The 13,733-nt window shown below is 50.2% G+C and overlaps 1 protein-coding gene across 1 annotated transcript; it reads left to right on the top strand.

Moving 5' to 3' along the window:
• Positions 1-7,180: 7,180 nt before the first annotated feature.
• Positions 7,181-11,069, top strand: LOC109250091 (neutrophil gelatinase-associated lipocalin-like). The gene is given in 8 exon segments (XM_019420989.2): positions 7,181-7,357; positions 7,879-7,941; positions 7,943-8,013; positions 9,412-9,491; positions 9,629-9,748; positions 9,966-10,067; positions 10,730-10,760; positions 10,883-11,069. Coding segments are annotated over 7 exon segments (594 nt in total). The 5' UTR covers positions 7,181-7,219; the 3' UTR covers positions 10,750-10,760; positions 10,883-11,069.
• The last annotated feature ends 2,664 nt before the right edge of the window (positions 11,070-13,733 follow it).

Below are 13,733 nucleotides of genomic sequence, written 5' to 3' on the forward strand. Positions count from 1 at the left end.
TGGACGTCCAACTGACTGAGCCACCCAGGCGCCCCTGGCCAATGTTTTCAAGGGGTTTTATGGCTCCATGTTTCATAAAGTCAACCTTAGTTCCCTAAAGCCATTTGGTCATATCAGGGTCTATGCATTTCTCTCAAATAGGACATTCCAGTCAAAGCCTTGGCAAAACAACCAGTATTTCCAAAGGTGTCCTGTTACAAGAAGAATCTTACTGTACTTATGCAAATATCTATAATTGCCATGAAAGAAAGAAGACTCATTGAGAGTGGTTGAATTTCAGAGGGTTTAGGGAGAGAGAAAAGTTAAATGTTTCAGTTTACAAATGAAAACTTCATGACATCTCTGTACATTATAGATATCTTAAGAGAAAATTCCCTTGATCCGGAAGAGGAAACATCACAGAACCAGCAATATTTCAAACAAGAGTCACAAAAACTATAATCTTCCTCAGTTTATTTAGTGCCATGTTCCTAATGCTTGTTCAGTTTGAACGAAGCTTTTTAGTTCTGGAAATTCTTTCCCGTTTTAGCTTAATCTTAAAGATGTCGAATACCTGTATTTCTCCTAAAAGTCCTTTTTATGAATCTCCTTGAAGATGAAATACGTTTTATGGGAGAACAAGAACAATTAAAAATGACAAGATCTCAGAAATGGACATTGTTAAAGATCTGATGAGAGTTCATGATGATGCGATTGACGAGGAAACAGTTATTTCTGTAACCCATAACACTTCAATAATCAGAATATCAAGGGAGGACCTTATACCAAAACACTAAAACTTTAGGAATTGTATATATATTTGAGCAGTTACAGCATTTAGCCATGCAATACAACTAAGGTTTACCATTATTTGACAGTGCTTTTCCAAGTAACTTAGCATACCAAATAAAAAGGTCTAATTGGTCAAAATCTTAGGAAAGTTTGTTAAAACCTTAGAAAGTTATACAGCACATTCTAAATAGGATTACAGATCATTACAAATCTTAAAACTTTATTTATTTAACCAAGATGGCAATAAGAGATTCCAAAGGCAAATATGTAGCACTGTATAGTTGTTAGCAAAACCTAGCTCCTTTACCATTAAGAAGTTTTAACCTTAAGTAATCAAAGACTTGATCAAGAGGAAACCTAAAGCTTTCGTCTTCCCGGTAGACAAAGAGAAAAAAACATTTGTTTACATTTTCTTATCAAGAGCAGATCAACAATGCCAGAAAACTTTGTCTTTTGAAAACAGAGAAAAGGAGCATTTCAACCTTAGGCCCATGTACTTTTAAAATCCATTCATCTCTGGGCAGCTGGGTGGCTCATTTGTTTTTTTTTGTTGTTGTTGTTGTTGTTTTTTGGGGGGGTGGCTCATTTGGTTAAGCATCCAACTTCAGCTCAGGTCATGATCTTACAGTTTGTGAGTTTGAGCCCCGCATCAGGCTCTGTGCTGATAGCTCAGAGCCTGGAGCCTGTTTTGGATTCCATGTCTCCCTTTCTCTCTGCCCCTCCCCTGCTTGTGCTTTCTCTCTCAAATATAAATAAACATTTTAAAAAAAAAATTTTAATAAATAAAAAAAAAATCAATTCATCTCAACCTTAGTCCATCCTGACCACGCATAAAATTCCTCTCCAGGGGCGCCTGGGTGGCTCAGTCGGTTCAGCGTCCGACTTTGGCTCAGGTCATGATCTCGCAGTTCGTTGAGTTTGAGCCCCGCATCAGGCTCTGTGCTGACAGCTCAGAGCCTGGAGCCTGTTTCAGATTCTGTGTCTCACTCTCTCTCTGCCCCTCCCCTGCTCATGCTCTGTCTCTCTCTGTCTCAAAAATAAAATAAAATTTAAAAAAAAAATTTTAAAATTCCTTTCCAAAGATTCTTTTCATGAACCTTCTACAACTTTCCTTTGCCTTCAAATTTTGGCCCAAACCATTCTTCTTGAAACAACCAGTCTCATTTGGGACAAAATTACTTTCTTGTACCCTCAACAACAAAAAAAATGTATTTCCATTCTTTATCTTTCTTACATATCTCCCACTTTCCTACATACAGAGTTGCTTTCCTTATTTCCATCCATTTTAAGTCCACTTAGCAGAATTTTAACTCTTAGAAAACTTAGTCTCTAATAAAAACTTAGTAACCAATCATAAACTGTTACACCAGAATTCTTTAGATGGCAAATTCATGAGTCAATGAATCACAAACCATGTTTTCCAATAGACCCAGATTTTCTTAGTTTCTCTGCAATAAGGAGTCAAAAGCACAAACCTATATTCAGTAATCAATGCTTCAGTAATCAATCTATTTGGAAAAGACGTAGATATGCAATAAATTCAATCCCATTTATCCATGTTTCAGATTATGAAATACTTTGAAAGCTATCTTAAGAATTATCTGTGAAAACTTTGAGATACACAAAATTAACCATATTTTAAGTCATCTTTTTGCTAACAAATTGCAACAGAGACAACATGAGCTTCTTTGACCTTTAGGAAACCTTGATGGAATAAAAGTTTCATATTTAATGCTGAAAACTCCAAATACATGTCTGTCATAGTTAAACCAACAAACTTAAATAAGCTTAAACACCAAACACCTTCCACCTGCATTCACTTAAAGGATGATCAATTTGTTCCCCATTGTCAAATTTTACCTGGGACACCAATGGGGGAATCTGAAGTGGGCGATTCAAGGGGGTGCTCATCACTCCTTGACATCGAGGGTGGAGGATGGTATAGAAGCCAGTTATGTAGGTTGCATGGAAGATTATGCAGAAACAGGAGGAGGGGGAGAAGCAGGCAGAAGAATGGAAGTTCCAGAAGGCAGAGAGGATTCCTGGTTCTAAACCTTGTCACAGGGAAAGAGGAGACCCCATGTTTGTTTGTTTGTTTGTTTGTTTGTTTGTTTGTTTTCCACCAAAGTGGAAATAAGGAGTCTATGTCAGGCTAGAGAAGACAGGGAATTTCCCTGAAACAAATGGAGTTTGGGAATATTCTTTAAAGTCCATGTGCCAAGGTAGACTACCCACAGTTGGCTCCAATTAAAGCCATTAACACAGGAAATGAATGAGGGAGAGGTCCCCACATCTATTAGAAGGAGGAACAGAGAGAAAGAGTCAGCATCCCCTTTGACCTATGTTTCCTCTAGCAACTGTGTTCCATCAGGAGGAGGTCTGTTACGACATCCGCTATGTCAGGAGGGAGTTTACTAGCCAAACACATTAGAGCAAATACATTCTGCAACAGGCCTTTTGGCCCAGGTCCTCACTTAGAGCTGTGAAGGCCTGGACCTAGGGTGCCTCCATCCATAGACCCTGTTTCCTGCAGAAGAGATCTAACTGCTAGAACTTACTAAGGCCACGCAGTGTTACATGACATCACCTCTTTCCTAAATTTTGCAATCCAAATTGTTTCTAGCAGGTTGAAAAGGCATCCCAAGGGAGAGTCCTTGGGGACTGAGAAGAAGGTCCCATCCTCCTCCTAGAGATAGAAAAGTAGAGAAAGTCCATTACCATGAAAATCCCCCCCAACTCCCAGGTGGTGTCCCACACGCAGGATATATCAGAGGTCCCTGAGGTGTCAAAGTGACCCGAGGCGAACTTCAAACAAAATTGCTATGATCACCAACCAGCCCCTAAGGGCCTCTATGGGAGGGATGCTGGCATCCCTCCGATTTCCCATGGTATCCTAGGCTACACATATGTGCAGGCAGATGGACCTACTTTGCTTTGCTGAGAAGGCTGAAGAAAACACCATGTTTAACCCATAGAAAATACTGGGAAAGTTTTACAAGCGGGAATTGCCCAATTTTGTAATTTAAGTAGTAGTTAGCAGAAGACATTGACCCAAAACAGTGAAGACAGAAACCCATCATGATCCAAGTGACATTCCAACACATACAGTCTTGACATTCCAACTTCCTAGGAAATGGTTCCCGGCTGAGGAACATTTTAATTCAATCCGGTACTGGTTTCACCAGCAACAGAAGAGGTCCCGCAGCCATAAGTGACTAGACCATGGATGTGAAGGGGATCACGTTAGACCAATGAGGAGGAAATTTCTGCCAGATTCTAAAGATTGGAATCCATGCTAGTCATATAGATGTCTGTTCCATGCCCACGACAGACAACAATATATAAGGACAGGAAGAAAGAGAGGGCACAAGTTTCTGGGTATTTTTACCATTCCTGCCTGGGGACTCACTTCCAGCCAAAAGGCAGGCTTTCTCCTCCCCATAGAGTAGCCACGGGCTACAGGAGTACAGCCTGAGCAATAGCCAGGAAAGTGTTCTAATAAGACCAGACTCCTTGAAAAGCCTCTGAAATATGAGTAAAGGAAGAAAAGAGAAACACTCACCACATTTGCACTGAAGCTCAGAGTCCAGATGAAAAGACTCACAACCCCATATAGGCGCCAAATGATGAGGCTGGGTTGGGGGTGGGGGGGGCGCATATTATAGAGCTGACAGCCAAGAAAGAATTCTTGAAGACATCTTTGATGCAAAAAAAGTGATTTCATTAAATCGCGGGGACAGGACCTGTGGGCAGAAAGAGTTGCATTGGTGTTGTGAAGAGTGACTGGTTATATACTAGGAAGTTTGGGGAAGTAAAGTCAAAAGGAAGGGAGGCCTCCAGAAGGACTTTGATATGTTAAAGAGGACTCCTAATCTACCTGAGGCCTTGCTATGGTCAAGCTAAGGTTGTTTTACCTCTAGTAAGGCATTAATATTAGGAATGGTAGGGGTTCCTGGAGACAATGTTGTACTTGGTATTTGCCTCAAGGATTTGTCACTGGTCTGCAGGGTATCAGAAATTTAATTTTATCTGCCATTTCTTTCTTGCCTTTCTTCCCCACATCACCATGGAGGTTAGGCTCTTAATAGGGGCTCCAGGAAACTGAGTCTATAGGCTTCTGGAGACTAGACTATTGATAAGATTGCCTTTTTCTTATAATTTACTAAGATATTTGTAAACTGATGGAGACTCATGTCCTGCATGACTGTGATCACTATCATTAACGATTTATTTTCTTTCCTTTCCTTTGTTCTTGGGCAGCCAGAGGAATATCACACGTATCCCACCTTTTTGTGGGGAGGGGGGAGGTTCTAGCTTGTACATTGCCTTCAGCTTGCCTTATGCCCCCTCTTCACCCAGAGTCTCTCTCTCAGGGCCCACCATCCAAAGCCCAGGCTAGGGGAGCTGGTTCCCCTGTAGCAGGTGGAAAGCCCGTGAGGTCTCCAGGAGTATTATCTGCAGCCAGTGAGGCCTCAGGACAGCCTCAGGTCAGGCATTCTGTCAGCCCTGGACCATGTGGTGACATCTAGGAGACACTACCAGAGGGCTAGGACCCATCACTGCCTCCCACGGACAGCCAAGCCTCCATGAAGAAACTACTTCCCTCCAGGACAAAGCTGGGATCAGCCATGGCAGGGACACTTCTGGGGGCCCAGGCCTAGGCCCCTGGACTCCACACCACAAGACTGGCCAGAGAGAGCATACGGTATCCGTGATCTCTCAAGAATGAGGCTGAGTCCTTGCATTCACTGTGACCCAAATTACTCAGTATACAGAGCAGCAGGGTAGAGAGCCCCACTTGGGCCCCAGCCCCTGACCCCTTTTCACACAGTGAGGATGCATGTCCCCCATTGTCCCCCACCAGGATGAAGCTGAGACTGTAGCCTCAGAGCTCTGCTATGTCAAGCTGTCTCATTTGTGGCTGGCATGCCCAGCTTCAGGTTTCTGACCACTGGGCCCACAGGAGGGGCCAAGTTCCTGAGGGGCCAGCTGAGGTCTGGGCCCACCCGGCCAATGGGGCATGGATGAGGGGCATGGATGAGGGGCTGACTCAAGATGGGAATGATGGGGCTTTGGAATGGTGGGGTTCAGAGCTCACAACCAAGAATGAATTCTGGAGACATCTTTGGTGCAAAAAAAGATGATTTTGTTAATTCACAGGGACAGGACTTTGGGGCAGAAAGAGCTGCACTGGGGTTGTGAAGAGTGACTGGTTATACACCATGGGGTTGGGGGAGATAAGGTCAAGAGGAATTTTCTAAAGGGATTTTTTATATGCTCAAGTAGACTCCCACATTACTGGAGGTCTAGCTGTTGTCAAGCTAAGGTTGTTTTCTCCTCTAGCAAAGCATTAACATTCAGACTGTAGGGAATTCCTGGAGAAATGTTATACTCAATATGCACTATTTGTATTTGTCAATGGGCTGCAGGTCATAATGAAATTTAATGCCGTCTGACTTTTCCTTCTTGCCTTTGTTCCCCATATCACTATGGAGGTAGGTGATATTTGGGCTCCAGGAAACTGAGTATAGGATGCTAGAGATTAGGCTATTGATAAGATCACCTTTTCCTCCTAATTTTCTAGGATATAGGTAAACTGATGGAGGACTGTGATTTCTATCACTTAACTCTTTGTTTTCTTTCCTTTCCTTTGTTCTTGGGCAGCCAGGAGTGCCTGAGGAATGTCACACAGATCCCACCTCTGGCTCGGGGAGCATGCTAGCATGTGGTCTGCCCTCAGCTTGCCTTATGCTCCCTCATCAGGAGCACTCCCCAGCAAGCCTTCTCTGGGGAGGGGAGGGGAAGGGTGCCAGGGCCTGGGGTGGGTACCTGGGAGGGCCAGGATCTGGGCTCCATGAGCAGCACAGGGCACACTCTGTCCTACCCTACCAGGAATGTCCTCTTTCAACTATCTCCCATTCCCTACCCTTCCCTTCCCTTCCCTTTGGAGAACCACAAGCAGCATGGGCTCTGTTGATGCGAGGCATTCTCTGTTTTCATCAGGTGCAGGAAGGGGGCCCTACCACACTTAATCCACCAGGCACCTAGGCCCCAGCTGAGAGGCTCCTAGAGGTCAGAGATGACAGCTGGTCCAGATCAGAGACCCATGACCACACACAGTGATAACCAGGGAGAAGAGACTGTGAAGAGAGTCCCCGCCAGAGATGTGGAGATATGGGGAATGCACCCTCTCACCTCCCAGAACTTACGGCCCCTCATCTTGCATAATCCTGACCTGGGGGAAAGAGCAGAGAGCTTGCCATGATCTTCAGCACGAGTTGCTGGCAATTGTCTCACCCTTCCAGGATTTGGCAAAGGATAAGTCGCTCCACCCTGGGGTGAGCCATTGGCCACAGAGACCATAAATAGCATCCCCCAGAAGGCTCTTCATTCATTTCCTCTTTCAGGGAATATCTGGAGTGGTGCCAGCTTCCTCAGCCCTGAAGTCATGGCCCTAGGTCTCCTGTGGCTGGGCCTTGTCCTGCTAGGGACCCTGCAGACCCAGGCCCAGGATTCCACCCCAAACCTGATCCCAACCCCACCTCTGCACAGGGTCCCTCTGCAGCCTGACTTCCAAAATGAGCTGGTAAGGGGCCTGGGAGGGCTAGGTGCATGGAGGCCCTGGGAAGAGTGTAAACAGAGGGGAGGAGAGGCAGGATGGGCTCAGGCTTTAGCTCCATCTGCTCTCGGGTGCCCTGATGGAAGGCACACCCCATGCCCCCATCCCCACGCAACCTTGCTGACAAGAGGGTCAGCTGAGCAGACTCCCCTGGTCTACACTCTCTTCCATAATCCCTGCAGTCCTTGCAAGGTGGGAACATCTTCAGGCCCTCTACATGATGAGGAAACTGAGGCTCAGGGATGCCAGCTGACCACTTGCCAAGTGTCACCCTGTCTCTGACACACTCAGGGCTCCCGCTTGGCCTGATGGTCTCCAGCTCCTGCCAGGCTCATCAGCCCAGCCTGTGTGGCCAGTCTGGGTCCCAGCAGCCCAGTTAGAGGGGCTTCTAGTTGAGGCCCAGGCTGCCTAGAGGTGCCTGCAGGGATGGAGCAGGAGGGCCCCCTGGGGCTGCTCCTGGCTCTGCCTATCATCAGCCCCCATTGTAGTTCCAGGGGAAATGGTACGTCTTAGGACTGGCAGGGAAGGAAATTCATAAAGAAAAACAGCCAATTGAAGATGTACACCATCACCTATGAGCTGAACGAAGACAACAGCTACAATGTCACCTTTGTCCTGCCCTGGTGAGATCCATCACCTCCTAGGGGAACATGGGGGGCCCAGAGGGCTGCCGTGGGGGTCCAAGAGGCAGACTGATGTCATAGCCGAGGGCTGACCATAGCTGAAAGATGATAATTCATCCTACCGCTGGGTACTGGATCCCTGTATTTATTCCTTCTTTCATTTACTAAATCAACATTTCTTGGTCATTCCAGCACAGACACAAAACAGTACTGGGGTTGGACAAAAGTGGTCATCAATGACAAGACAAAGAGAGCTCGGAGTGTCCTAGAATGGGAGGAGGGTCGGTGGATCCAGCCTGGAATCCCACCTTGAGCTTTGTCCAGGGCTTCCAGGGAGGTGGTCTGTGGGCTGGGCCTTGAGAAACCAACTTGCGTCAGGAGACCTGGGACCTTCGTGGCAGGGCTGCTGGACTGAGTCAGAGAGAGCCACTTCTTCAAGAAATAACAAGCCATCTCATGGCTGCCCTGAGCAGGAGCTGATGAGCAGTCTGGAGGGTGGGGGGGTGGCCACCCTGGCAGGCGCCTCAGGTACTGGTGGAGAGCAGGTGTGGCTGGAGCAGAGAGAGGAATGATGGTGTGCAGCCCAGGAGGCTGATCAGTCATAGGTGGGAGATGACCAGAGCAGGGGCAGATTAGGACCTAGAGAGGAGAGCCAAGGATTGCGCAGCGCCCCTGGGCTTCTGGCTCTGGCACTTGGGGATGGGGCTAGAGCATCTGTCATGGAAGGAGCAGAAGAAGGGCAGGTGTGGGGGATCAGCTCTGGGTTCCCAGGGGACAAGATGGGATGCAGGTGAGAGGTCAGGGTTGGCCCAGCAGCTAAGGGAGTCTTTGGCATCCAGCAGACTGGAGCCTCTGTTGATTCCCCCAGGAGAGGTTATAGCAGGAAGCCATAAGATAGGCATAGGGCATAGGGGACCCCTGGGTGGCTCAGTTGGGTAAGCCTCTGACTTTGTCTCAGGTTATGATCTCACAGTTTTGAGTCTGAGCCCTGTGTAGGGCTCTGTGCTGACAGTTCACAGCCTGGAGCCTGGTTTGCATTCTGTGTCTCCCTCTCTCTCTCCCCCATCTCCCACTCAGGCTCTCTCTCTCTCTCTCTCTCTGTCTCAAAAATTAATGAACATTTTAAAAATTTTAAAAAAAATTAGGAGACAAATGCTGCAGGTGAAGGGGAAAGTAGGGAGGGAAGGCCACCAAGGGGAAACAGCCTCGAAGAAGGAAGACAGTAGATGCAGAGGGAGAGTCTGAGCAGCTCAGGTGGCTCAGGGCAGAGTAGGCAGGGACAGGCAGGGATGGGCTCAGCGGGGAAGAGACAGGCCCATCTGAGGGGTGGCGTGCAGGCCTCCTGCTGTGGCAGGGTGGGGTGTCACCCTCTTACCCACCCATCTCTTGCTTCCACAGGATCCAGCGCTGTGACCACTGGATCACAACTTTCCTCCCAAGTTTCCAGCCAGGCCAATTCAACCTGGGCAACATTGAGCGTGAGTCCTGAGTGCAGTAGGTCTCCACGGGCAAGGACCTCCCTGCCCCTCCACACAGACACCATCCTGTGGTGCCAGGGGAGGAACCAACAGCTCCCTCTGCCGGGAGGGCTGATCCCTCACTGTCCCCCATGCAGGTTACCCTGGAATCCAGAGTTACACTGTACAAGTGGTGGCCACAGACTACAACCAGGTTGCCATGATTTTCTTCAAGAAAGCTTACAAAAACCAGGAGCTCTTTATGGTCACCCTCTATGGTGGGTCTTACCCCCTGGGACCCGGCTCTTGTTCGTGCTGGGGGAGAAGAGGCCCACGACACCCAGCCCCCAAGGTCCCCTTCACTCTGAGCCCTGGGAGGCAGGAGAGAGGTCTTTCCACAGACCCCTCAGGAGGGAGGGGTCTGAGGCATCATTCAAGGGTTCCACAATATTCATGGAGCTTTCGCCAGCCACTCACCAGCCATCTTGGCCACAGGGAGGACCAAGGAGCTGACCCATGAGCTAAAGGAAAACTTCATCAGCTTTGCCAAAGCCCTGGGCCTCACCGATGACCACATAATCTTCCCAATCCCCAACGGTAATCACCAGCTGGGGAGAGGAGAAGGGCCCATGGGGACTGTCCAGGCCTGATGTTGCTTCACTAAGGAACGGGGGAGAGGAGGGAGGCAGAGCCCTGCTGTGGTCACTGGAGGCCCAGAAGCCACTTCAGGTTCAGGAAGACCCTGCCACAATCAGGGTTCTGGGCCCCTAGTGTTCCTCCCTCACCCTAGCTCGGGCCTGCCCACACGAGAATTGCAGGCATGGGGCGAAGCTTCCTCAGTCTCCTTGCCTGGCCACCTCCCCCTTTGCCCTGGGACTGGCTCACCACTGACTTAGGAGGTGCCCTTGTCTTCAGGCAGCCCAGGCACCTGGGCAGGTGCCTCCCAAATCCTGAGGGTCTGTCAGGACTGAGCAGGTAAACAGGCAGAAGGCTTGGTGCCCAAACAGGAGTGTGGCTGGGCCTCACCTGCCTCCTTTGGAGAACGGGTGTCACTCAGGTCTGCTTGTCCTCAGGCCTCTCCTCCAGTCCCCTGCCCCATCTTCCAACCCTCTTCTGTACCATCTATGAAAGGAGCCCCGGAGCTTCTGTGGCCGGACCAGGCTGAGGCCCAGGGTAGCCCAGGGGCAGTGCAGGGGCCCTGGAGGTCAGGGATCCCCCCCACACACCCCTGCCCATGCTGACCACTCTGTCCCCCACAGATGAGTGCATATATAAGTGAGCAAGTGTGTGGTAAGTATGGCTACAGAGGGGGCTGATGGGAGCCAGGGTGCAGCTGGGAGGGGGTTCCAGGTCTGCCTTTGTCCCACCTGCCCAGCACTGCTGCCCTCTCTATTCCCTTGACGCCCTCTCAGGTGCCCTCGGGTTCTCTCCACCCCATCCCCCTCTCGCCAATCTCTGCCCACGGCACTGCCCAGCTGTCCCCACCAGCCTGGACACCAGTGAGAGAGCCAGGGGACCCTTCTCACTGCACAGCCCACCAGCTGCTTCCCAGGCTGCCCTATTCACAGGACCCCTCCTTGTTGCTAATAAACACATGCCCCCCGGTCCCAAGTCTGTGCTCCTTGACTTCTGGGCCCTTTGAGGGGGATAAAGAGCAAAAGGCAGGCTCCTATTAGCATCCCTCCCAGGAACTGTGGTCCCCTGGAAGGGATGAAGGCCACAGAAGCAGAGTCCAGCTCTGACTAAACACTCCTGGCTCCCAACCCCAGGCCCGGCCCCAGACCAGCAGCTGCCCTCACTTGCCCCTGCCTCCCAGCACACTGAGGGGGCACAGCTCACACTCATGTCCAGCCACCTGAAGCAGGTCCAATGGCAGAGGCCCAGGCCCAGGGAGCTGGAGAGGGTTGGGGGGCTGAGGTGCTGTCACCCCTACCTTATCAGACCCCGTGGATGCTGGAAGATTGCAATAGCGGGGTGCACAGTGGGTGAAGCAGAAGGTGGCCCAGCTGGAGACCATGCCAGACACAGAGTGTCACCAGAGGTGGTCCCTTTCCTTCTGCCAGCCCCCTATGGGCCCACTGCTGGGTGGCAGTGTCCATGCTGACCACACTGTGAGTGCTGCCCCTCACCCACATCCCTCCACCATGAGGACCTCTGGAGAACCTGGGGCAAGGCCAGGGGAGGCAAGGATGAAAATGAATATGCTGCCAGGAATCCAGATTCTAGAAGACTCAAGGGTTCCAGCCTTATACCCCTCATTTGGCTGGGCCTGTGTCTGGGGCCTGACCAGCCCCTGTCCACCCCTCTGTGTCTACATCACACGTTTGAACCCCCTCCCTGGTCTCTTCTCCCCTTGCAAGGTCAGAGGCTGGAGGGGGCGAGGCTCTGAAGAAACCCAGGCTTATCCACCCCACAGACTTGCATACTTACTCCTTCACCCTTGGGTTGGGGGAATGGGGAGATAACTGGAGCTCTGAGCAGTGCTGGCCTCAGCCCCCAGGGGGCAGGACAGAGTTGACTGCTACAGCCTCAGGAGTCTGGGTCAGATCCAGGAAGAGACCAGCTTGCTGCAGCCTGGGTTGAGGGATGGATGGAGGCTCTGCCCAAGTCCAGAGACACAGAAGGGCACCCAAGGGACTGCTGGCTAGAACGCCACTAGCTGGCCGAGGGGGCGGCAGGTGCACCCAGCACGCCCGGGGCTTGGGCTCCACTTTGGGCAACAGCCAGTTTCTTTGCCTTGGCCCAAGCATACAGCTTCCTGCCACCACCCGGGGCCTCCTGGGTCTTCCAGGATCAAATTCTTAGGACGCAAATGGGCTTTGTGTTTCTTCCTGGAGTCACTGGATTTTATTGGTTTCCTATTGCTGCTATAAGTTATCACACACTGGCAGCTCAAGACAACACACATTTGTTCTGTTATAGTTCTAGAGGTCCCAAGTCTGAAATCACTTTCACTAGCTAAAATCAAAGCCTCAGCGGGGCGGCACTTCCTCCAGAGGCTCTGGGGAGAATCTCCTTCTTTAACTTGGGGGTCTTTCTTCCTTAAAGACAGCAGTGTGGCATCTCCAAATCTCTCTCTCTCTCTCTCTCTCTCTCTCTCTCTCTCTCTGGTGAGGTCATCACATGGCCTTCTCTCTTGTCTGCAGACAAATTTCCCTCGGACTCCCTCTTTATAGGGACACTTATGATTACATTTTGGGCCCACCTGGCTAATCCAGGGTAATCTCCCCCTCTCAAAACACTTCATGTAGGGGCACCTGGGTGGCTCAGTCGGTTAAGCACCCAACTCTTGGTTTCAGTTCAGGTCATGATCTCACAGTACATGGGTTCGAGCCTCATATTGGGCTCTGCACTGGCAGAGTGGAGCCTCCTTGGGCTTCTCTGTCTCTGTCTCTCTGCCCCTCCCTGGCTCATGCTCTCTCTCAAAGCAAATAAACTTAAAAAATTAAATAAATAAATAAAAACGCTTCATGTGATCACATCTGTACAGGCCCTTTTTCCACATAAGGTACTGCTCTCAGGTTCTCAGGATTAAGATCCAGGTATCTTTGAGGGTGGACCACCACAGTGGGCTTAGAGAGGGAATGATGGCAGGGCTTGTGGGCTAGGGAGACAGAGGTGAACAGGGACCCCAGAAGCAGGGCAGCACCCCGGCACACGGCGTTCCCCCATCAGCGCTGGAGGGAGCTGGTGGCTGTTTTGTCCTGTGGTCCGGTTTAGGGGCCTTAACCACAGGAGTGAAGTGGGCAAAGGGACAGGCCCTCCCTGGGACCACAGCAGCCTCCAGCCAGGAGCCCTCACTCGCCCTTGGAGGCGGGTGGACTTGGGCCTCAGGCGACCCTGTGCAGGCTGCACGCATGCGCATTTACAGCCACCTGCTGCATCTGCGTAGTAGGTGTACCTGCGCGTGCCTTGGCGTGTTTCTCAGAAACTGCCTGTCTCTCTGGGTTTTTTAGCCCATCCCATGTGCCCTGGATTCAGCATGCTTCTCCCCTGGTCTGTGGGCTCACACATAGAGTCAGGGCCTGTGATCCCAGGCGTGGTTTCAAACTGAGAGAAAAACATGTGCCCGTGGTTTTCTTTGGCTGTCTCTTGCTTACAAGGATAAATGTGTTTGGATTATGTCAGCATGTCCACGTGTGTGATCTGTGTTTCTGCCACGTCTCTGCAGACCTGCGTGCCACATGAAGATACGGGTGTTTCTATGCCAGGCAGGGCACGTGGGGCTCCGCTCTCTTGGTCGGTGAAATGCTTGATCCTCAG

The sequence above is a fragment of the Panthera pardus genome, unplaced genomic scaffold, assembly GCF_024362965.1.
Source record: "Panthera pardus isolate Hobbes unplaced genomic scaffold, ASM2436296v1 HiC_scaffold_20, whole genome shotgun sequence".
NCBI lineage: Eukaryota > Metazoa > Chordata > Mammalia > Carnivora > Felidae > Panthera > Panthera pardus.